Genomic DNA, 26377 nt, shown 5'->3' with positions numbered 1-26377 from the left:
ATGTACGTCTCCTAGAGTGGCTTCGGCCAGATAGGCGACACAAAAATAAAATTTATTATTATTATTATTAGGGATGGTGTGTCTTGAGGCATGAGCAGCGTTAGGTTTGCGCCACACTTAGTGCTTTGAGTTTGGCCCAAAAAGTTCTATCATGGTCTCATCTGACCACAAAACCTTTTCCCACATCACAGCTGGGGCACTCTCATGCTTTCTGGCAAACTCCAGACATGCTTTCAGATGGTGCTTTTCGAGTAACGGCTTCTTTCTTCCCAAGCTCCCATACAGGCCAGTGTTATGCAGAGCTATGGTTGACTGGTGCACCTTTACTCTACTCCCAGCCACGGAACTCTCTGGCTCTTTCAAAGTGATTGTTGGCCTCTCTGTGGCTTCTCTCCCAAGTCTCCTTCTTGTTTGAGCACTGGGGTTTTAAGGATGGCCTTTTCTTGGCAGTGCTTGAGTGGTGTGATGCAGCTTCCACTTCCCAATTATTGATCCAACTGTGCTCACTGGGATAGCCAAACACATAGATATTACTTAGTACCCTTTCATCATTGTAAACTGGGAGCTTCCACAGCACAGGGGTTGAATACTTATGCAAGCAACATGTTTCAGTTTTTTATGTTTCTTACAAACATTTCCCAACATAAAACCAATGTCACCTTACAATAATTGATTTTGAGTTTCAGTGTTTCAAAATGAAATGTCATACAGACCGAAATTACAATGTACCATTTGTTATTCAGTAATACGATTGCATTGGTGAGGGGTCTGATTACTTTTGCAAGGCACTGTCTCTATATATACACAGAGATATATATAGATATAGAGATAGATATACAGATATATGTTGTGAATTGCGTGTGTAGGTCAGACGTGGTTTGAATCCAAAAGCCGTTTAGAACAGGAATAAGACAGGCCAGGCAAGTTTCATGTAAGAGTCTTTACTAGGCAAAAACATTAGAGACATCTTCCTCCATTGACATTTCTTCCCCCACACTCTGAGTTCCTGCCAGTTCCCAGCTTATCACACTCTCAGCCAGCCACTCTGACCTTGATTGTCTGGAACTCTGTTCTCACAGCTTAACCCTTCTGCTTCAGGTTTCTCTCTCTCTGCTAAAAACCTTGTCTGTGAGTCTCACAACCTGCGTCACTGACCAACAATATAATCACCTTTGTAAGAGTTTGTGCATATATTCCTTACTATAATTGCTGTAAACCACCCAGAGAGCTTTGGCTATGGGGCAATATAAACAAACAAACAAACAAACCCAAAAAGCAAACCTATTTCTCAGAATGCAACACATATTTTTTTTTTAAAAAATGGCAATGTGAGCACCTAAAGGCTTTAATACACTATTATGCTTGCCAATTAAATTATATTTATGGGCCAAGTTCAAGGTTCTAGTTTTGGTGTACAAAGCCCTATACAGTTCGGGATCAGAATACCTGAAAGACCATCCTACCCCTTATATACCCAGTCAATCACTGCGCTCTGCAGGTGAGGGCCTCCTGCAGATACCATCTTATCAGGAGGTTCATTCTGCACAATATAGGAAACGGACCTTTAGTGTGGCAGCACCTACCCTGTGGAATCCCCTCCCTTTAAATATTAGGCAGGCGTCATCTCTGCTATCTTTTCACTGCCTTTTGAAGACTTTCCTCTTTCAACAAGCCTTTTAAGTTGAGACCTATCCCAGTCTGCGTCTGTGTTAGAATTGCTTTTAATGTTTTCTTTAATAATATGTTTTTAACCTTTTTTTTTTAAAAAAAAGATGTTTTTAAAGCTTTTTTAAAAAAAATGTTTTTAACGTTGTTTTGTTTTAATGTATTTTAAGGACTTTTTATGATGTGTTTTTAACGTTTCTGTTTGCCGCCCTGGGCTCCTGCTGGGAGGAGTGTAGGATATAAATCAAATAATAAATAAATAAATAATAGATATTACTAAAACCTTCACTACACAAGGTGGTTGCAGGCAGCACAGAATATTTTTTCTACTTTTATTTTATTATTTATTTATCAATCACCTTCCACATGTCTTAAGGTGATATACAAAATTCAATAAAAACTGTTCAAAACAATACAGAAAACAGCAGCAGATTAAAAAAAAAAACACCTCAGTTCCTGTCCGAGTACTCAAGAATTAGTTTTTCAGCTTAAATAGATAAGGATACATTCTCCCTCACAAAAAATAAAATAGAACTACAACCCACTGTCTCTGTCCACACTCCACACACACTTATAATTGTCAATCATGACAATCAGATAACTCATTCAGTCTCTCAGGAATGTATCAACTGTCCCAAATAGCTACAAGCCTGCATACACATGTAGCAAATGCAGGGAGAGAAAAACTATTTTCACCAAGCAATTCCTTCCATCACAGAAAAAGTCTTTAGCAATTTTTTTAAAAAAATAGCCTGGTAGGGCCACCAGACCCAAAGACCCTCCATTTAGACACCTCTCTTGTGATTAGCAATACCTCACCAATCAGAAGTCCTCAGGACTTAGTCATCTGCATGAAAGAGGTCATTATCTGACTAACATACCCACAACCCATCATTTATTTCTTCTATTTGAAGTTTAAACTTCTCCCAATTTCCTATGTGGTGTACTGCTATAACTGGCTCCCGACTCATAACACTCACTTTGCTCAAGCTAGAAAGCAGTGTCCTACTGAATGAGAAAGCTATTCAATAGTAAACAGGAGAGCTCAGCAGACTCCAGAGATAGCAGGGAAGCAAGCAGTAGCGGCAAAAGGGAAATACCCTCTTCTTTCTTGATTTTACAGTTCCCTTTGCAAGGAAGAGCTTATAGGAAGGGTGGAAAAGGAGCTGCTCTACTGTTATACCAGTTTTTTCCCTATTATTTATTTATTTGTTTGTTTGTTTGTTTGTTTGTTCCCGCCTTTCGGCCAAAGGCCCTCAAGGCGGCTTACAAAAACACAAATATAAAAATACAATATAAAATACATCAATAAAACAACACAATTTACAAAATACAATTTACAAAAGTTAAATAACTGCTCTTAGGCTAACAATGTAAAATGCACGACACATGAGGGAAAAGGGACAGGGACAGTCTTTTTCAGACTGTAGCCCAAGAAAGGGAAACCCCCTCTTCTTGCTTGCTTTTAAAAAAAAAAATTCCATTTGAAACAAGAGAAAGATTGGATAAAGAGCTGCTCTGCAGCTATACTTGTGTTCTTGCTGTTGTTGTTATGGGGTAGAGAATAATTACAAAATGCTGCTTTTGGTAATTTAACAAATAATACTCCTATGTAAGTATTTAGAGGATTTAATCCTTAGGAAGGATGGAAAGAGATAAAAGCAGGTTTGGGGCGGAGAAAGGAGAGAGGGTTCTGATGCAAAAGAGGGCTCTGCCACTTTAATACCTGTGTAGAAGAATGAATTGTAGCAGGTGTACTTTTTGTCCTGTAAACTGCACATACTGAAATGTTCTATTCTACATAACTTAAGGTACAGAAACCCTGCTCTGTTTTGAATTGGGCCACCTGAGAAAGATGTTTGGATGGGATATGTAGAGCAACCTTATATATGCCCCACTGAGCTCAATGGGGCTTACACCCATGTAAGCATGCATAGATTACAGCCTTGTATTAATTTTCTTGCTCTGTCTGTCACTACTCCTGTCTCCACATACCATTAAGTGTTCTGTTCTTCACTACACCAGTGAAGCACCAAACCACAGCTTTAGTACCTTCCTGTCAAATTCCAATCAGGAATATCCGATTTTTTAGACAAAAACACAATGCAGGAATAATGTGAAAGAATGAACAATGCAGAAGCAAACAGCTGCTGGAACTTCTGGACAAGTCTCACCGTATAGTCTCTTTGATATTCAAAGAAATAGTTGCATAAGTCATATCATTAAGTGATTGAAGATACTAGTGCCCTATTGTTCCCTAAAACAAAAGTAGGATCAAGTTGCTTCCAGTACCAGCCAAGAGAAAGCTAGAGCAATCAAGTTTTTTCCTGCAATACAGAGAACTCAACAGTCAATGGAGCCAGTTCACTAAAAATAGAGCAGGTGTTTATGTGAATCTATAAAGAATTTCAAGCAAAGCACAACAGAACTAGAACACTTAATTATGCTAGTACAGAATGTGAAACTTGCTGCCTATACAAAATGACTGCAGAAGAAAGATATTCTATTCTGTTTTAGTAACCTGTAAATGGGGGGGGGAGATATATCTATTCCTAATAGTCTTCATCATGATTGATTTTACTCCAACTGTTAGGTGCTCTGTCTACTACTGCTTTTCAATTTCCCTGGGTCACTATTAAAAAGTGGAATACCTATCTAATAATCTCTCACTGCTCCTGAAAAACAGTCAAGTGTTAAATCTTCCACCTCCGCTGACAGTGAAACAAAAGCAACACGACATGATTCTTCTAATCTGTACTTCAGCTCTCAGTACACATGCATTAGCGTCAGACATTGAGACAATCTTGAAGGTCTGATGGCTAGAATGAATGGCCAACATAAACATTTGTTGTCCCTACTTTACCAGTTCTTACCACCTGACCATAGGAACAACAAAAAATGGCAGAAGATTACAGGTTCTGTATGAAAGAGTGCATACTCTTGTGTTTAGACCAAAACAGAGAACATTTGAACTTTGACTAATCCTTTTCATTTCCAAGCCAAGACGTAAAGATCACTCAGGTGCAGCTTACTGTTTAAGTAGGTTACTTCTATTTTGAGTTCTAGTAGTGTCATACTCATGAAAAAGGGGTCGCAAAACATGTACTACAATGCTGCCAAAGTTAAGCACCTTATATCTATACTTAAGAACATGTTTAACTCACTAGCGCTTAAACCAATGTGTGTGCGCGCACACACACACACATACTCTCTAATGTTATATCATTATTCAGTCATAATCTTCATTCAGTTTACAAGGGGGGAAAAAGCTAATGCCTTTTCCTGATGATGAAAGAACACTCAAGTGGGAATCAGTGCAGTTAGCACAGCAAAGTATAATATGATCATAATGCCCAGGCCTCGTTTGTAATAATCTACTAGCTGCATTATGCGTAAATTGAAGTTTCCAAACAGCCTTCAACAGCAGCCCCAGGCACAGCACATTAGAGTAGTCTAATCTGAAGATCACCAGAGCATGGATTACTGAGTTTGGACAATCTCTAAACAGGTAAAACACTCCCTGTGCAATAGAAGCAATTTGTATCTCTAGGGACAAGAAATGGGAGGCTCTGAACATGTTCTTTTAGGGGGGGTGCAATCCTGTCTAGCACAAGCTGAACACCTTTCCCTTGACTAGACAAAATACCTACTCACAATGCCTCCAGCTTGTTTGTTTTAATATTTAGTGGACTGACCATCATCCAGAACATTATCATGGCCAGGCACTGATTACCAGTAAGTACTTCCACCTAGAGATGGGTGGCCCAGGGGGAAAAAAACAGAAAAATGTAGGGGGGGGACTTTTTGTTCTTGTTGTCCAAAGTCTTTTTGTTTTGTTTTTTTCTGAAAAAAATGGATTATGAAATATTTTCTTTTAGAACGATGAATAAAATATTTAAGACAGCATAGACATATGTTTACTCCCTCCAAATGATTTCAAAAACCAAGTAACAAGAAGAAATTTAAGTAAGACTATGTATACAACATCAGATCATTACAATTCCTGTACACTGAGGACAAACAAGTCCTGCATTGTACACTGAGAATACAACTCTCAAATGCAAGAGCAAGATGCATTTCTGCCTCTACAACACACTGTCATTGACACAGGAGGAGGGAGGATTCAGTGCCTTCTTTGCTTGTGGGCTTCCTATTGCTGGTATAGTTGGTGAATCTATTTCTGTCCTCTTGACTTGACCTCAAAGGACTAGGAGTGAGAGAATCATTTTTTGATTGGGTAACCTTCCTGGTAGACTGTGAGAATGCTGGGAACATAATCTATCTCAACTTCAGCAAAGCTTTTGACAATGTACTCCATGACATTCCGAATAGCAAGCTAGCTAAATGTGGACAGGATAGAACAATTATCAAGTGGATCCACAGTTGGCTACAGAATCATACTTAAAAAGTGCTTATCAATGGTTCCTTCTCAAACTGGAGGGCGGTAACAAGGTACTGCAGGCTCAGTCCTAGGCACAGGGTTCTTCAACATTTTTATTAATGAATTTGTATGAGGAGGTCCAGGGAATGCTTATTAAATTTGCAGATGATACAAAAATAGGAGGGATAGGTAATACCCTGGAGAACAGAAACAAAATTCAAAGTGATCTTGATAGGCCACTGCATTGGGCTGAAAACAATAGAATGAAATTTAACAGGTATAAGTGCAAGGTTCTACATCTAGGAAAAAGAAACCAAATGCACAGTTATAAGATGGGGGATACTTGGCTCAGCAATACTATATACAAGAAGAATCTTGGGATTGTTGTTGATCACAAGCTGAATATGAGCCAATAGTGTGATATGGCTGCAAAAAAGACAAATGCTGTTTTAGGCTGCATTAACAGAAGTATAGTTTCCAAATTGCATGAAGTACTAGCTTCCCTCTATTCAGCACTGGTTAGGCCTCATCTTCAGTACTGCGTCCAGTTCTGGACACCACATTTTAAGAAGGGTGCAGGCAAACTGGAAAAGAAGGGCTACGAAGATGATCAGGAGACTGGAAACAAAGCCCTATGAGGAGAGACTGAAAGGACTGGGCATGTTTAGCCTTGAGAAGAAAGGACTGAGAGGAGATATGATAGCATGATAGCACTCTTCAAGTAATTGAAAAGCTGTCACACAGAGAAGGGCCAGGATCCTCTCTTCTCAATCATCCAAGAGTGCAGGACACCGAATAATAGGATCAAGTTACAGGAAGCCAGATTTCAACTGAACATCAGGAAAAACTCCCTAACTGTTAGAACGGTACGACAATGGAACCAATGACCTAGGGAGATGGTGGGCTCTCCAACACTGGAGGTATTCAAGAGACAGCTGGACAACCACCTAGTAAGCTTTAACATGGATTCCTGCATTGAGCAAGGGGATGGACTTATAGAGCCCTTCCAGCTCTACTATCCTATGGTTCTATTATTCTAAATACAGAGCAACACAAAGAAGCAGAAGGTGATAGAGAAAATGGGACGGATTAAATGTCATGTACTACTAATTTTGTCTTGGTTCCCCCACAAACTCTTTCCTCAGCTCTCAAGAAATGAGTGCTTTATGTCTGCTTGACACTATGGAGGAGTGGAGGATAATTAATAATTTTCATAATACATAATTTTTAATTTGTTTTATTTTCTTAAAACTTTTTTTAGATGTTTTATTGCTTGTGTGTTTGCCACCTTGGGCTCCTTTGGGAGGAACTTTGGGATATACATTAAATAAATAAGTAAATAAATACAAAAAAACTAAAAAATAATTTCAGTTTGTTATTATTGTCTGAATAAACTGTAGTTTCAGTATAACAAATGATAATTTTATTGGCAAACCAAGTTATACATAACACATTTTATGTTCCTAAAGTAACAAAGTGACTTTCAATCTGTAAAGATGCTAAAAAAACTATTGCATATTTTTCAATTTTCCCCACAATTTCTGCACTTTTTTCTGACCCCCCCAAAAGCCCCTCCCCCCATGGCTTCAAGATTTCTGGAAATTTTACATTTCTAATCCAACCATGACAAGGGAGTCAGAATAAGTTCCCTTATTCCCACGCAGATCACAGTCCTCCTGTCAAGTTGAGAAAACCCAAAAAAGAGTGTTTCCTACTACATGGATTGGACTGATATGTTGGAACATCTCCTTGATTTTTATGGAGGCCATGAAGTCCTTTGCAATGCCTAGTAAGGCAGTCTTGGCTGCTTTTGTTAAGGTTCCCCAAAACTAACATCCTAGAGGTCCTCAACACCTAATCCAAGACCACCCTCATTAGCTCAGGCAGGGAGACCTATGGATAGCGACAGCCTCTACTCTACTCTGTCCTGATTAACCAACAAAAGATACAAAACACTCAAAACTGTAATCTTGAACAGGAACCCTGAAGAGGGAGATGGGAGTCTTAAATCTTGTGTTTTGTTCAGGACAGGAAGCTGGTGATCTGAGGATGGAGGGGTTCCCGGTGACTCCGTTGTCATGGTCAGATCACCGCCTGATTAGGTTTAGACTTTGTGCCCCTGATAACCTCTGCAGGGGTGATGGGCCAATTATGATGGTCTGTCCCCAGAGACTTATGGATCCTGATGGTTTCCTGAATGCTCTGGGGGATGTTCCCAACATGGCTGGCACTACTGCCAAAGCCCTGGTCAACCTATGAAATATGGAGGTGACCCAGGCGGTGGACACTATCGCTCCAAAGCACCCTCTCCCACCAGGGAAGGCCCGTAATACAACTTGGTTTACTCAAACCTTGGGTATGATGAAACGGCAGGGACGACGGCAAGAGCGACAATGGAGAAAATCTCAATCTGCCTTTGACCGAACACTGGTTAGAGCTCATTTTCGAGCCTACCATGTGGCGGTGACGGCAGCGAAAAAAGCTTACTTTTTACCGTCCGGCAATGCTTTTTCGGGTGGTCCGGGGTCTTTTGGGCTCTGGCCCAACAGCAGACTCTGAACCATCAGTTGCTCACTGTGACATGTTTGTGAGACACTTCACAGATAAAATTGCTTGCATTCGGATTGACTTGGACTCCTCATTAATTACAGTACTGCCAGATATCCCCGTTGCTTCCTCTGGTCATTTTTCTATGGATACTTTTCAGCTTGTAAAGCCTGAGGATGTGGACAAGATTCTGGGAGAAATGAGGGACACTACCTGCTCGCTTGATCCTTGCCCATCCTGGCTAATTAAATCCACCAGATTGGGGGTGGCTGGTTGGTTGACCTATCTGATTATCACCTCCCTAAAAGAAGGCTCTATGCCAACATTGTTGAAGGAGGCTGTGATTAGGATCTCAAAACATGTATTACAATGTTGCCAAAGTTAAGCACCTTATATCTATACTTAAGAACATGTTTAACTCACCAGCGCTTAAACCAAAGTGCTGGTTTTGACCTTTAAAGCCCCAAACGACCCTGGACCAGTGTACCTAAGGGACCGCTTACCAGGGCTGTGGAGTTGGTACATCAAACCTTCGACTCTGACTCCTCTATTTTTCTACTGTCCAACTCCCGATTCCGACTCCTTCATAAATGGCAAATGTATATTAATTTATTAATATTAATAAATTAATATTAAAATTAAAATATTAATTTTATTTTGAAGCCAGAGTCAGAGTCGGTACATTCCTACCGACTCTGACTCCACCCAAAATTGCTTCCGACTCCAACTCCACGACTCCGACTCCACAGCCCTGCTGCTTACATCAATATGTTCCTACCCTGGATTTAAGATCATCTGCCTCTGGTCTCCTCTGCATGTCTGGAATGAAAATTTAGATTGACAGGCACATGGGAGAGAACCTTTTCAATTGTGGCTCCCAGACTTTGGAATTCCCTGCCCCAAGAAGCCCACTTTGCTCCCTCACTGATGGTTTTCCGGAAACTTGTAAAAACTATTTTGTTCTGGAGAGCCTTTGGTTGGGACTGACGGGTCAGCCTGACACTGTTTAAAGTTTTTTATCTTTTATTTTTATCTTTTAATTTCTTTTATTCTCACTCCCTCATATGCGTATGCACATATATACATGTATGTGTGTGTATGTGTATGCATAATGCATTTTATGTATTTTAACTGTATTTTATGCATTTTAATTTACTGTAATGTTTGTGTTTTTATTGTATATTTTATTATATATGTGTACAATTTTATCGTAGCCACCCTGAGTGCCCTATTGTAGGGTAGAAGGGCGGGACAGAAATATTTTAAATAAATAAATAAATTTAAATAAATTAATTAATTAAAGATCACAGCAGTGGTACCTCTCTTCCTCAAGCCTATGGTGTTGCTTACTTGGTTACCCAGGTGGGCACAGCTGACAGATCAACTCTACTCAGCTTTCTCTCATTAAAACCAAATAAACTGAGAAGTACCTACCCTTAGCTAGAGCGAGTACATGCCTTGTAAGGAAACATTGTATAGCCAATACCTAACACCTAATATTGTGCATTGTTTCAGTAATAACTAAACACAAGCCTATTTATTGTGCTTGCTTTTAAAATTTGTATTATTTGTTAATCACTTAATATTTACTTATACCACTCTGTTCTTTCCTCTCAGCCCTACAGATTCCTTATGCAACAGGATGTACTCAGTGATCCATTCTTTATCAAGGGAGAAAGAGGCCCTAAACTCTATCAATTTACAGAAATTTGAAAACAATAACAGATCAGTCTTTCTGTATCTACTTAAAATAATCACACAAAACTATTCGAGATTATTATTATTAATGCATTATTTTACTACATTATTGGGATGATTAATTTGCACCATGAAGAAAATTTACAAAGAAGATTCTCATTAGGTTCAAGGGAGTCCTGTTACCACCATCCAATACACACACTAGCACATGCACAGACAGCTTAATAAGTGAATGGAGGTCTACATGCCTCCCATATTCCCTCTACACAGGATGGTAATATGTAAGGTACATAAATTACTATTGCTGCCCTGAGATTCTGGATAAAGGGTGGGTTATAAGTATTTAATATTTAAAATATATAAATAAAAAAATACCTCCCATTGCCTCCAATGGTGTATTATGCTATCTGTGCATTTTCCTGCATGAGCAAGTAAAGAGGGGGAGAGGAAAAACATGGCTCTGTTTAATCAAATGGATTGCACCCTACATGTTGCACTTTTCCATGACGTCTACTTTTCAAAATTATGCTATGACTGAACTCTGACCTCCCATTCTGTCAGACCAGAGGCAGGAGGGATGTGTGGATGTAACAATAGATCTTGAGAGCAGTTCAGAGAGTGGACCATCTTTCATTCCTTACTCAAACACAACATCCAATACAATCATTTGCTAACCAGGTATATTCCTGGAGTATATACATATGAAAACGAGAACTGAACTGAACTGTGGCAATCAATCATCTCCTCTCAGTTTTTAAGGAATATTCATTGCCGTTACCTATCAGTTTGCGTCAACATGTCCTTACTTGGACCACAGATCCTAGATCATCTGGCGATAGAATGAATCTTATTTCCATAGTCCAAACTAAAATACAGCTCCATGTTCTATAACTGCCCATCTCTCTTCATCTAGATTGCAAACACCTCCAAAACGATGTAAAAACAAGAATGTATCACAATCACAGTAAAACAGTAACTTGGATACAGTCCTAAAATAACAGTTAATAATAAGCAACTAGTGTAACTCTACAAAGCAGTTTTTAAGATCTTCCTCCTTGTTTTAAGTGGGAGAAATTTCTACCTTTTATTAAAAAGGGGGCGGGGAAGAAAGTCAACAGGTGAAGGGCTGCTGTAGAATTAATGTTATATCTTACCATTTAGATTGATTATTCCCACATGAGGGGAAGAGAAATTTGTAGCTAAACCACCAGCATGTCAACAATGAACAACAGTACACTACAGGGAGCTAAGAATTGTTTTGGGAAGGTGGCAACGTTTTGTCTATGGATAGATCTTGAACAAGCCAGTACTCCATCAACAATAAAAACAACTTGGAAGACACGATATTTTACAATAGAGGACTAGAATTAGAAGAGGTTTATGCCTCTCAGCAACATGTTACTTTGTTTTATGCCCTGCAACTGGAGAAAAATAATTCTGTTTCCCGAGAGATTCTTTTCACTTCCCACAACATGTATCTACAGGTACCAGATAGCCCCAAATATATAGCCTTCCGCTATCTGAATGAAGAATGAAACAGAGTTTTCTTAAGCTTGCAGTCACAGAACACAAACTTCTTATGCCCTGTATCAGGGTAAGAACATTGACACTTCACTTTTGCAAATATATTGGAATGCAGGTTATCAGAAAAAGTTTCCAACTTATTTTCCTTCCATCTCAAGAATTACTGAATTGCTTGTAAAGCACAATAAGCCAGGCACATCCAAATGAGACGGTTTAAGAGGATTTCTTACGATGTAGCAGTCTCCTACAAAGGAATGTTTCTAGAGGATTCCCAAAGAAGCAATTCAATTGGACAACCTTTTAGTTTAAATGTTGGAACGAGTCATCTCCACAGATTTTTGCCTCACAGGAGGGAGAGATCTAAAACATGAATCTAGCATTCTATTTACAGATCTGCCTTTTACAAAAAACAACATAGCTGGTTAATTTTAACAACTTGAATTTTGGGTTATATGTCACTCCTGCTCTCATGGGTAAAGTATCAGGATATATTTAAAACATTTGAAAGTGCATACTGTATATAGCCACATAGATATAGACATTGGTTATGATAAATACTCGAAGCTCTATTTATCAAGAAGTGAACTAGAATTATGAAAAATGTTTAATACACAATGAGCATGTATCAAACATAGGCACCAAGGAACATATCTGCATATTTTAAGGGTCCTGTGTACTGACCAGACACTGATTCTTAAATATAACCCTGTAATAGAATTTTGGTCCCCAGAGAATTCCTTAATCAGACCAGTAGAGGTGGATATAAAGAAAAATAAACATCATTCAATATCCATCTTACAGTAAAAATAAAAGAGATGATCCGGTCAAAGGTATGCACTTCCCATTGATTTAAACACGATAGACTATTAATGGCTTTGAATCTCCCACCAAATCATTGGGATTCAAATGTGCTTTATTTTGGTTGGATTAAGTCCTATCTTCTAAGTTGACTGCATTTCTTCAAATAGGCTGCTAACATCTCATTTTTATAACAACCGTTAAAAAAAACAGTATTGCCTTTTCCAAACATTAAACAGGTGTAATCATTAAAAAATACTTCATTATTAAGTTGTCTTCATAATATTTCACTGCTCTAACTAAAAACTGATTATTACAGGCTGGCAGGCAACAAGTTCTTCATCTACAGTGTTATCACAATTGGTATTGCCTTGTTCTGCTCCAGTGGGAAAACCATTGTTATATGGTAATCAGTTCAGATCAGGGATTATTGCAATCTATTAAAATAAGAGTAAGAAATATTAGCTTTGAAATCTTTCACCTTCAGGGAACACCCAATACAGTCAAAAGAATCTATGAAGGTCAGACACCAATGCACTGCACATTGCAGAAGATCCTATACCACATTCAGCTTACGTAGGGTATTGCCAGAACTTTTTGGTTGGACTTAACTGCCAGCTTCACATGAATATATTTTACTATACACCCAGCACTCCCCCTGCAACAGCACTTCAGATACTGAAGGTAAGCTGCCCTTCAGGAAAACTGTTCTGCCAATATTATTCTCTCCTTAAGAAACACATGACAAGAGTTTAAGGAACCTTAAAACACAGTTTGAAAGTGTGCATATGTTGTGCACCACTAAGTATATTACTAAAGCAAAGAGGTCACATCATGGTGCTTCAGATACTGTAGCATCCAACATGGCATCCACAATCCCCTCAACAGGAGGAAACACCCCTGGTCTTCCAGCAGCCTCTGACAGACTCCTTTTGCACTGCATTTTGAAGAAAGGAACAAATAGCAGGAGGGTCCACCTCTGTACACTTGCCAGAGGGACTGAGAAAGAAGGGGAGTTTCCTCTCAACTTATGCAGCAGTTTGAAGAAGGGAGGAAATGGCAAGAGACTCCTTTTTCTTACCTTCTCAATACTCCAGTGCAAATGGGAAAAGTCTGCCTCTCCATGACGTCCTCTGCACGTATCAGAAGCCTTGGTAGAGGACAGAAGAATGTGTACTGAGAATAAAAAGAAGCTAGCTAATATGCCAAACAGATATGCATGGACTCCTACATATAGATTTCATTCAATAACGAGTGCAGAACTCTAACAGGGCAAGATGTATATGGTTTACCTTTAATTTTACATTAAGTACTGTGCACTTCAGCACACTGACACAGGAAGCTATTTCTGTCACTATTAATGTTCAGGCAAAGAGAAAACACCCAGTTCAGATTCCTGAATGTATCAGAAAGCTAGGCAGCTACTACTATACTTCCATCCTCCAGCCAGTACACCACACTTCACTACAGACAGACAGATGCTGCATGTGCAGCATACATTTAAGACACATGACTTTCCCCAAAGAATCCTGGAAACTGTAAAGGGTGCTGGGAGTTGTAGTCCTGTGTGGTAAACTACAGTTCCCAGAATTCTTTGAGGGAAATCATGTGCTTTATATGTATGCTGTGTACACAAGCGTAGATACACACACAAATATGAGAAATGGTTGGTGGTGGGGAAAAGGAGTGTGCTGGACAGCATTAAGGAGACTCATTCTTATTCCTGCCATTGACAAGCAATAAAGATTATCTGAGTCAAACAGCAGTCCATGAATAGATTTTTGTTAGTGCAATCCAACTTGTCAGTTCCTCTCCATGATGCATGCTGACATAGTCTAAGCCACAATAATACTCAAAGATTTGTAGAATAAATTACACAGTCACGAGAGTGGCTGTATACTATAGTCAGCATGGATTTTTCTCATTCCGCAATGTTAAATTGAAAATACCCCCAAGCCATTCTGATGCTTCCCATAAGCTCATTTCAAAACAAAACATTACAAAACTTATAGTCCTGAACTCAGAAACACTTGTTTAACAACCCTGTAAATTTTCATGAAAATAAACAAAACAGTCAGAGAGAATCAAGAGTTCAAAGTGTAAAAAGAGAGAGAGAAAAACCAGACCCCTTTTGGACTTTTTTCTGTCAGAGTTCTCATAATCTGTTGAAATTCATTAAAAATCAGCCATGTTCACAGAGTACCTGAAATCCTATTACTGACCTTGCCCCATACTCTGACCTTCATCTTCTGCAGTTTAAAAGTTTAAAAAAATGCCTGGCTGATTTTTAATTAATTTAAGAAATTTTGCATTGAACTCAATGATGTCGGGCATGCTCAGTAAGAACCAACTGCCAGTGTTCTAAAAGCCAGACTCACAGCTGCTGGGCTTGGCTAATCAGGGGGCCACACCCACACCAGACTTTGATTTCATGTGAGGCATTCATGGTTTCACCCAAACAATTCTGGGAAGTGTAGTTTGTGAAGGGTTCTGACAGGAGACTCCTATTCCCCTGACAGAGCTCCAGTGGCCAGACTAGTTTAACAGTCAGCCGCTCTGATTGAAGCTCTGTGAGTGGAACAGGGCATCTCCTAACAACTCTCAGCACCCTTCCCTAACTACACTTCCCAGGATTCTTTGGGAGAAGCCATGACTGCCTAAAGTGAAATAACAGTCTGGTGTGGATGTGGCCAGGGACAGCTTTGGTTTAAATTTGGGTGGGAGGCTATATGTGCCTGCTGTAGAATAAAAAGGTGGGGGAAACCCTGAAAAAGAATGATACTGTTCACAATGTTTTCCTTTTGGAAAGGAAAGGGGCTTCCCCTCTGCCCAGTTCTCACTCACTCACCCACCCAATCTCCTCCCCTCCTCCTCCCCCACTCCCACAGGTCAGTGTCATCTATCCTAAGCATGATTGCACAGGAGTAAATCCCACTGAACTCGAAAAGCATGCAAATGATCAAACCTGCCCTCCCCTCCTCCTATCCCCTCCCTCTTGCCCCTTCCCTCTCCCTTCCTTCACCCCTCCCTTCCACTCCCCATCCTTTTCCAATCCCCTCCTTCCCCCTCCTCCTCACTGCTAAAACAAAATCAGCACAGGACATGTCTTCTTTGTTATTTGGGCTGACTGCAGGTGTTGCCACCACTCACCATATGCTGAGAGGCACACATTACCAAATTCTTCCAAGCTACACAGGAAATGAATTGGACTGTGAAAGACCAACCCAAATTGTGTTTGCATTTTGACAAATTTGTAGGGCAGTCCAATATCTCCGAGAGGAGGTCAGGTCTTCTGCTCCCCTGGTGCATTCCCTAGAGCTGCCCAGTTTCCCTGCTTTTGAAAGTTTTATAGAAATATCTGTTGGCTATAGGTACATTCTTAAACCACAAGGTTTTTTGCCTATTAGTGAATTCTATTGAATTCAATGGAATTTGTTTCAAGGACTGTGTTTACAACCAGGGTGAAAAACAGCACATCAAAAGCATCAGTATGGTATAGTTCAGAGTAGTGGGCATGATCCAGAGACACTTCGGACTTATTTAATAAAAGGATGGGAACATATTTCATTGTTGATTTGCACAAAAACTTGCCATACACCAAATACCAGCCTGAGACAGTAATGATTTATTCATTACTTATTATCATCTATTTTTACAACCATGTCTTGGTTTTAATTACTGGTTAACTTTATATGCTGTAATTATATAAAAGTCTTGGTGGTTTAATTCTTTAAATTCAAACTTCCTTAACACAGTAATTACTTGATTTAAAAATTCTGTGTCATTCTGATTAAATATAATGTTCAAATAAAAGCTGAATTGCTCAGTTATTTGCTCAAATTATTATTTTTTCCTTCAGGCTGAATTGTAGTGCAGTATTGGGTTTTCTATTTGACATTTTACATTAAAAGAGAAGTTATTCAAAGAAAAATCTTTTCAAGACTTTTTATGATGATTAGGAGTAGTTAAATCAATTCTGCTCTTATTTGGGTAAAAGCCAGAGTATAATAGCTTTCAGTTTGACAACCTAGTCTAAAGCATACTAGGCTGTAATCCTATATACATACTTGAATTCAATGGCACTTATTTCTGGTATACATGCGTAGAATTACATTACATCAATACATTAGACATGGGGAACCTGTGACCCTTCAAACATTTATTTATTTATTGCATTTCTATACTACCTTTTGACCAAGGTACCTAAGGTAGTTTACAATTTTAAAATACTAAAACAAATAAATGATATACAATGTAAAATTGACTGGGGGAGGGGAAGAGAATAGTAAACTGATCAAGCTCCAAAGTTGCTTCTGCCTGCCCCCCTCACTCCCTTCTCACAGGGCACAGGTGTTCGCTGGTTTGAGCTGGGGGAGGCTGGAGCAGACCCTGATATTGTCTTTGTCTGTATCCCTTGCTCTCTTCTTGCTCACAGACAAACGGGATTCATGGTTGTACACCAATTCACATCAGCCTCAGGAGCCTGGCCAATGGCAGGGATAATGGGACCTAAAGTCTAACACCACCTAAAGAGTGATAGGTGCCCCATCCCTGCAGTATGTATTTCATAAGCCATGTATGTGTATCCAGGATACTTCGAAATGGCATTGCATTTATATGTTTTTGCCTTAACTGCTTCCCCTATTAATTGTGTCATTCTACTACTCCTTCCCTCAATCATAATTAGTTTGGTCTGTTTCTGCTTCCTGACAGCATAATCCAACATCCCTTCAAACTTTTTTTTACTCTAGTGCTTGTTGAGGGTTTGTAAGTAGAAGGGAAGCAGTGCCTTTCACTACAGATGGGCCAAGAATTCAAAGCAAGGGTGCTTGACTATGTGAGCACCTTTGAGCACTCTTGCTTGAATTCCTGTGAGCAGAATCAAGGTGGAATTCCCACCTTGATTCCACTCACAATCCTTCAAGCATCCACTGCAACCTGTGCTGTTTCTTCCTCCCCCCACCAAACTGGAAAAAAAAATCCCAAAACAATAACCAAACATAAGAAAACCTTACCTCCTGGAAGGTGACAAGGAAGACTAGCACTTTCACAAACATACAGTGTCCTTTTCCCCACCAGGAATCTGGGTTATGTCCCACCAAGATTAAAAGAGGCTATGCATGTCATACCAACACAAAGTCGGAAGCCCGAAGGAAGTGTAAAACAAGTGGCAACCCAACAATGTAACATCAGTAACTCAGTCTCACAATGTTTTAGCTTATAGGACTAATATCAAACTTTGATCCATTCCATGAAGATACACACAGGTCAGATGCCTCCCATGGACCCCATCAAATCTAAGGTATATTAAAGGGACTAGTAGAGATTCATGGTTAACAAGAATCCTATGTAGGAAATCATTTGCACATATGACATTACTATGTGAACAAACAGATCCAGAGGTATTCATATAACATATAAAAGGAAATCTAATCTAAAGAAATATGTCATTCAAAAAACCCAAGAAAATGAGCAAAAGAGAACACTAGAAAATATTAATGTCCTAAACAGTGAAATGCCTACTCAGGAGATGTAAGAGGTGGGAAGAGGGAAATGTACAGATATCTGTCCTCACATTTTTGACAAAACAGTCTGCAATCGCATAGCATGGCAAGCAGCAAGACAGCAGATAAGCATATCCCAACAGTATTTCTTGAGGGGTGATTGCTGCAGCTATATTGAGTGCTGAGCTAGGATTGTCAAATCAGGAATGCGGACAATCATTTTTGCCTTTAATTCAGGAGATATAGTAAGGTAGTCTGGTGGGGCCCACACGAAGAGGCAACTGAAGGTAAGGGAGCACTCCCATCTCTCTACCAGTAGGCACTGAAAGACAGTGTTGGAGGTGGGGTGGGTGGGCACGTCGTTACACCTTGCATGGACACAGACAATAGGCCACACAGAACACTGCTGGCCAATCAGCAGCTGCGTAACTGCACAATGCTGATTCAGCTTCCTCTCATCTCAGACACCCCTTCTCAATAACTGCTGGTAAAGTTGCAGGGTTCATCCCCCATACCAGCTGCATCTTTTGAATGAAAGTGATTCTCTGGGTTAACCCCTTAATGAAAGATATGGTTCACTTCACTGAATGTTTGTGGCTTTTACACTTAATTCCACTGCAAGAGTGGCATTTTGAAAGGTGTGCATGTTTTATGAAAGCCCACACATACACACTTCAACGGTTTCTTATTTGGGATTGCACATCTGAATCTGAATAGGAATAAAGTTAACTGACAGATGTGTTTACAATGCAGAGAGCGTTTAAAAAACAGAAGATCTCGTGACAGCTGGCAGAAAGATATAAGAAGATGTATGCTGGGGTAGAAGGATTTGCAAAAGTGTTATTCTATAAAAATAAAAATATTGGCTTCACAAAGTCTAACATCTTCACAACTTGTTAATTATGTTTAATTTATGTGCAAAAATAGTCTGTTTAACAGTCTTGTTCAATGCTGACTAGGCCAAGAGCATAAATATTCCAGTAGCACAAGTGAGTCAGCAACAGAGAAGACAGCACTTTAACAACAGCCATCCCATCTGTTTTCTCCACCAACTGCTGCTGATTCTCCAGCAAACTGACCTGAATTGCAGCTAGAAGCCCAAAACAATGCCTTCCAGGCAGAGCTCACACAAGCCAATCCATTGCAGGAGACAAGTTGCAATTGGTGGACTGATCCTGGTGGGGGTGGCAGAAGGGGCCAGCCCATTCTCAGAAGCCATTTGGAGAGAGTGATGGGAACAGGACATCCCACTCTGCAGAAACTGATGAACAGGTTCCTGAAGGGGTGAGGCCCAGGGAACCATATAGTGCTTCATTCAGGGCAAGTGTAAATGGATGCACTTCAGTTCGGAATGAGAGGTGGAGTTAAACTGATTGGGGGGGGGGGGGTACTGGGTGTGCACTGGGCCCCCAATAGTTTTTGTGATTATCTGAGTTTTAAGGTGAGTTTGTCCAGGTGATAGGGTCACAAGTTGCAAATGGCAAATGGTTACTGCAAGCACAGTGCACTTTGAGAACTTATAACACCTTTTGCACTTTTTTATTTTAGTGCTTTTATTAACGTAAGCTATCTGTTTATCTATATACCAGTTTGGTTGCCGAAATGATTTTATGCTGCTACTATTATTGCTTTGTAGACATCACTGCTGAGCACTTTATGTACCTTGCACACATAATGCACTTTAACAACACTATTTGCATTCTTTATATGTACCAGTGCAACTCATTGCCTTATAGTTGTTTTATTAATTGTTGCATATTCAGTACTATGTGCCGGCATGAGTGGAGAGAATGGGGTGCCATTATTGGTCAGATGATGAGGAAGGGGGGGTATGATATGGTATGACGGGTGGGGGCTGTGATGCCCCTATAAATGTTGTACAGTAATTATGGTAAGTGTCAGTTTTGTAGGGTAAATGTGGTAAGTAGAGTGAGTGAGAGGGGGGAGTACATAGGTTGGAATGTTAAGGAATGCTGAGTTGTGACTGGCTGAGCGTCTGGGTGATTGAAGGTATAAATGAGAGAATGAGGGTTGTTGTTGGTTCTGGGTTTTTGAGGGGTGGATTTGCGTTTAGGTGGGTAGCGAGGCAGGTTTTAGGACTAAGAGATATAAAGAGAAAACTATTATATGTAACCACGCACATGCTGACTGAACTTAAAGTAATCTTGTTTATTCCTTGTGTTATTAAATAAATAGTTTTGGTTTAACATCGTGCTTGATCCTTGGCTGGGATATTACAGACCAGAAGGGTGGGCAGAGCAAATACCAAAGCTGGGAACAGTATCAATGGTGGCAGTGGTGAAAGAATAGTTTAACAGCAGCAGGTATCCAAAAGCAATCCAATTCTTTACTCTTTAAAGGCAGAAAGATACAGGGGGGTTGTGGCCTGTAAGTGCACCCAGAGAATACGTAACAATCTATGGAAGAGACTAAGGCACAGTCTCAGGGCAGTATTGTGTTACAGAGTGTCAGGTGGTAGCACCTAGTATTGGGATCGTGAGAGATCTGTTACGAGACCAGACCCTGAGTACGGGTCTGACAGGCATTCTGGATAAATTAAGAAAAGGATGGCAGATGGGCAACATCTGCCTCATTAGCCAGGCTGCCACCAAATTCTTCAAACTTGAATAGCTATGCCTCTTCATTTTACATGTTTAGATGTCAGTTGAAGACATTATTGTTTACGTGTTTTTAAACTAAAGTTAGCTTGTTTTGATACCCCAAAGTTGCAGATAGTGTTTTGGTGTGTTTAATCATCCTGAGTTTTATGGTTATGTTATAGTTGAGATTTTAATGTTTTAATGTATTTGTATGTTTTTATTCTGTACGTCGCCCAGAGTAGCTGGACAACCAGCCAGATGGGCGACTAATAAATCTAATAAATAAAAAATAAATAAAAGATAGTACAAGGGTTCCCACACTTTGGTTTGTGAACCACTAGTGGTCCACACGTTTCATTTAGGTGGTCCACAGAGTGTCTGTAAAAACACAATTTAAAAATCATAAAACATCTAGCACAGTGCATTATAATTGCTATAACAGGGGGAAAAATCATTAAGTGGTCTTACAAGATTCTCAGCAATTTTCAAGTGTTCTTGGGGGAAAAGAGTTTGGGAACCACTGTTATAGTATATTGGTTATTGTTGTTTGATTTACTGTATGTATTTTGTGATTTTATATTTTATTGTACACTGCCCTGGACTCCCTTGGGAAGAAGGACAATCTAGAAATGTAACTAATATATTATTTATCCCAATATGCATTATTTTGCATCTTACATTGAATTTATCTGCCACTGTGTTGCCTGTTTGCCCAGTGAGCCCTTTGTAACTCTTCACTCAGCGCAGGATTTCACGGTCCTGAATGATTTTATGTCAGCCAAGTATATTGATATCTTAATTCCCTGACCCAAATGATTTTTGAACGGGTTAGATTGCCTACTCCATCCCCAAACTAATCCCTATGGGACTCCACTATTACATAATCAAAGTAAATTTATTTACATAATGCATTTTCCTCAAATATTTCTGTGCTCAAAGCAGTTCACGTAAACAGTCTAAATACAGTAGTATGATAACAATACATAATAAAAAGTATAATATCACTACAACACTAAAAAAAACTTATTTAGTATACATCAAAATGTAAATGAGCATAAAGCTCATCAACAAGTCATGTTTAAATATCCACTAACTTCACATCCAAAAGTAACCTCCCAAGCTGATTGTTTAGTAGCCAGCAATTTCTTCCCCCTGTCCCCCCCCCAAAAAGCTGTCCCCTCCCCCCCAAAAAAGCTGTCCCCTGATGACAGACCCAGAGTCTCTCTCCCCTCACTGTTTTTCCTCTGGAAGCAGCTCCATTATGAAGGCTCTCAAATTTGAAGGATGGGGCAAGGCAGGTGGAAATAGCTGATTACCTTAAGGGGCAGAGGGAGTGTAACTGTTGATTATCCTTGATCTCTCTTCAGCTTTCAATACCATCTGGATCACTTCTGCAGCTTGAGAGGTACCGCATTAGAGTGGTTCTGTTCTTACCTGCAGAACTAATGCCAGAGAGTAGCATTGGGAGACTCCTGCTTAGCTCCTTGGCACTTGGGTTGGGGGGCTCTGCAGAGTGCCATCTTTTTAACATCTCTATGAACCATTTAGCAGCTATCATCCAGAGATTTGGCATACAGTGTCAGCAGTATGCCAGTGACATATAACTCTCTCTCTAAATTCCATATGAATCAGGAGAGGATGTTCAGGTGTTGAACTAGTGCCTAGAGGCAGCAATGGGCTACATAAAGGCTAATAAACTGAAGGTGAATCCTGATAAGTACTATGTATAGGTGGCTAATGGCCTGTTTTGGATGGAGTTGCATTCCCTCTAAGTAACAGCTTCTTCGTTTGGAGGTGTTCTTGGTATCATCACTGTCTCTTGAAACCGAAGCGACGTCAGTGGCAAGGAGTGTTCAGCAGCACCAGCCCTTCCTGGAGTAGGATAGCTCAGCGATTCCCAAATTTTTCCCCTCCAAGGACCATTTGAAAATTGCTGATGGTCTTGGGGGATTATTTAATTATTTTTCTGTCTGTTGTAGCAATTGTATTGCACTGTGCTACCTGCTGTATGAGTCTTAATTTTTTTAAATTGCATCTTTTATGTTGTATTACAATTTACATTCCATAGAATTCAAATTGTAATGCAACAAAATACAATACAAAAGATAAAATAAGCAATAAAATACAATTTAAAATCAATATGAATACTTAATGCAGACATGCCACGGACTGCCTGAATGAAGCTTGTGGACCACTGGTGGGATGCCCTGGCTTAGGTACAGTACTGCATGCTCTGGCATTACTGCAATGCACTCCACATGGGACTGTGTGTGGCAGTGATCTAGAAGCTACAGCTGATGCAGAACACAGTAATCAGATTATTGTCAGATGCTGTAAAGTGAGACCATGTCAGAGCTATCATCAAGGATCAGCACTGACTGTCTGTTGGCTACCAGTCCCAATTCAAGTTATGGCCTATAATGCCCTACAGGTCCTAGAGCCCAAGTACTGGAAGGACTGCCTCCCTTATTACCAGCCAGCCCATGCCTTAAGATTTATTTATTTATTATTTGATTTATATCACACCCTTCCTCCCAGCAGGAGCCCAGAAATCTGAGGAAAAGATCATGCTCATAGTACCATCAATAAATGTAGCTTATGGCATAGCTATGTGGGGCAGGGCTCTTTCTGTTATGGCACCCTGGATATGCCTCCTTCCCTACAAATCACCTCCTTCCTTGCAGACCCTCTTGAGTGAAGATCATCAGAGAGAGTCCTCTTGGTAGTTCTAGCACCCTCAGAAGTTTGGGGAGCGGGAGCCCAGGAGAGGACATTTTCTGTGGCAGCCTTCAGGTTGCGGAATTCCCTCCCCACAAAGGTGTCTGGCACCTTTACTATACAGTTTTCATCAAATACTGAAGGTGCCCTTCTTTACCCTGACCTTTGACACCCAAGATATACATTTTCAGGACCCACACTATTCCTGTAACTAATTTTTTTTCAACTGTTTGTAATAATGAATTTTATATTGTTGTAACTCAACCTGGAACCTTATGAAGGGCAGGTAAGAAATAAATAATAATAATAAGGAATTCCCTCCCCACAGAGATAAGGTTGTGCTCTAGCAGTAATTAATTTAGGCATCAACTCACAATGTACCCATTTTCTCAGGCCTATAGTACTGGTTGAGAGTTTTTGGAGTGGCTGCTGGACCCATTTGTAATTTCTAGCACTGTACCTGTTATTTAATGTTTGTTTTCTGATATCTAGTTTACATTGTGGTTTTATGGTTTTGTACTGATTTCTGTATTTTATATTTTTGTCATGTACTGCTCAAATTAAAGGGTAGAATATAATTCTAATAAAATAAAATAAAAATTGGTCAACACAAGGATGGCAAGTAGCATTCAGGTGCCAGGGCTGTTTAGTGCAACTAATGGTCCTTTTGTCCTCAAGATTGCCAGCTACAATTTTAAGGGTGTGGGTTTTTTTAGCATTCCTGAATGTGCAAAGAAATGGATATAGCATGATGTCAACATTTTGAAATGCTGTTTTCAGAAAAAAAAGTTGCATGCTTGACCAAAACAAACCCCAAATGACAGTAGTACATATTACAAGTTGGTTTTTGAAAATCTGCTTCTGTTGTGACATATAAAAACCAAAAGTCACCTATGAAGAGTCCCATGCAGACTAGTTTTGTGTAGTTTTGAAGAAGTAAAAATTGTTTTCTGTTATGTCTGAATATGGGTTTGCTCGAATCAATCAAAACATGGTTTAATATCATGTTCTGTGAACTAACTTGTTTGAACAATTTTGTATGGACCAAACAGGAAACTATTATCTGTTCAAAACTACAAACAGAAGCTTTAAAGTTCTGCTTGTACGTGAACCAGTTTTAAATACTTGTGTCTTATCTATCACAAAAAGAGTAAAAGAAAACTTCCACATATTTTTGAGCGATTGCACAGCACTAATATGTATAGCAACAGAGGTGCTGGAGTGGCTCATCACCTTTCATAATTTCATATTCTGACTCTGCTAGCAAAGTGCAACATTCAAATTAGCAGGGATGCAAAACTTCTAGACCTCAAGCTGGGTTCATCTACATAACTGCATGGACTTTGTTGGCAATAAGGGACAGCTGTTTCTGGTGGAGATCAAAGGCAGAACAGATAAAGCTATTCAATGAGAACTTTTTAAAGGATTTTTTAAAAATGGTTTGCCCACAATTTATACTCCCAATTGCTTTGTCCATTTTTTGAATGCCACCATGTTTCTTTAATACAGCTGAAGCTTTTCCATTTTTGAAAATAACCAAAATATAATTTGCTTGTGATTTACCCCCTTATTTCCTTTGTGCTTCATCCAGAAGCTGCAGAATTCTGCTTCTATCTATAAAAATATTTTACCTGTGTTAGAAAAATTCAAGTGGCTGCTTTCTTTGTAGTGATACTGCCCCTCTCGAACATTCTTCTCAGTCAATTCAGGAAGCAGCCACTATACCTTGCTTTAAATGCCTACTGAAAACTTGCTTCATAAGGCTTTCCCTGGCTATTAATTTTCTGACAGTGCTCAGTATTTCTGTTTTAATATTTTGCTTAACAATGTAATGGATTTTGATGTTATATATTCATGTATTTATTTTTTGCTTCTGATTTTTGTAATTAGTGTAAACCACTTACAGATTGTTGCATTAAGTAGTATATAGGTTATAAAAAATCCCCATTATTGAACGTTTACTAGCAAAAATTAAGATCCTTACAAATGATAACTATAGATGTCTTAATATTTTATGGTAGCAAACAAAAATCTGCTTATAATAAATTCATGCCGCAGTCTCTCAAAGATCAGTGGGAACAACCAATGAGTTGTTTTTATACTGAAATACACCTAAATCTTACCTCAAAATTTGGCAACTATATGCTTTTAAGTCCAAAATCATAATGAACTCTCTTGGGATAAAAGATCCATGTTACCTACATGTGATGCTCCAAATCACAATTTGAAATTATGGTTTAGATTTAGAGGAAAGGAACAAACCATACTTTGCTAGTTCACACACTTTATGCAAACTATAGTTAGTGAAAACTGGGATCTGCAGAAAGGACTGTTAAACACAAAAAGGGATAATTAGTGCCTTTACAATATATTTTCCAAAAATGATATTGACTTAAATGAAGTGTTTAAAATTAGTAACAATTTTTAGCACTAAAACAGATAGCAATTCTCCTGTTTCATACAATCAAAATCATATCACTGCCTCAGTCCAATTTAATTGGATTTTAACTTTTTTTGTTTTTAAAAATGCTGATCAATATCATTGGCAGTTTAGGATAACATCTGTATTTCTTTTGATCTACATTATGAAAATTTACCAGCCTGGATTTAAATTTATCCTTAAAACATTTTAGTACTTATTTGAGCTGGAACATAGCTATAAAACTGCTAATTTATTTTAAATCTCTGGAACTACCCAAGTAGGGTTAGGGTGCAATCTAACTCATATTTACACCAGGCTGAGGGGAGTCGGATATGACAGACCTCTGCTGAGCCAGCAGGGTCCCAGCTCCGTTGGGCTCTGCTGGCAGAAGTCCATCCACTATGGCAGAGCCGGGACTGCCAACTCAGCCAGAGACCGCCAGGGAAGCCCAGCCTGGTGGAAGGGGTGCCAGCAGAAAGCCCAAAAAAGGGGCATTCTGATGACATGTCAGAGGAAGGGC

At 39.4% G+C, this 26377-nt stretch overlaps 1 protein-coding gene across 5 annotated transcripts in view; it reads right to left on the bottom strand.

Moving 5' to 3' along the window:
- SNX13 (sorting nexin 13) overlaps nt 1-26377 on the bottom strand; it is a 157740-nt gene that overhangs the window by 116024 nt on the left and 15339 nt on the right. For 3 of the 5 annotated variants that reach the window (XM_061586097.1, XM_061586093.1, XM_061586094.1), the window contains exon 2: nt 13695-13763. The exons of the other annotated variants lie outside the window; for them this stretch is intronic. In XM_061586097.1, the coding sequence (XP_061442081.1) occupies nt 13695-13763 (69 nt within the window). The remainder of the gene's footprint in view (nt 1-13694; nt 13764-26377) is intronic. 5 annotated transcript variants of the gene reach the window in all.

The sequence above is a fragment of the Rhineura floridana genome, chromosome 10, assembly GCF_030035675.1.
Source record: "Rhineura floridana isolate rRhiFlo1 chromosome 10, rRhiFlo1.hap2, whole genome shotgun sequence".
In the NCBI taxonomy this organism is placed as follows: domain Eukaryota; kingdom Metazoa; phylum Chordata; class Lepidosauria; order Squamata; family Rhineuridae; genus Rhineura; species Rhineura floridana.
Note: the sequence above shows the minus strand (reverse complement) of the source record. Positions and strands in the feature narration are given on the sequence as shown.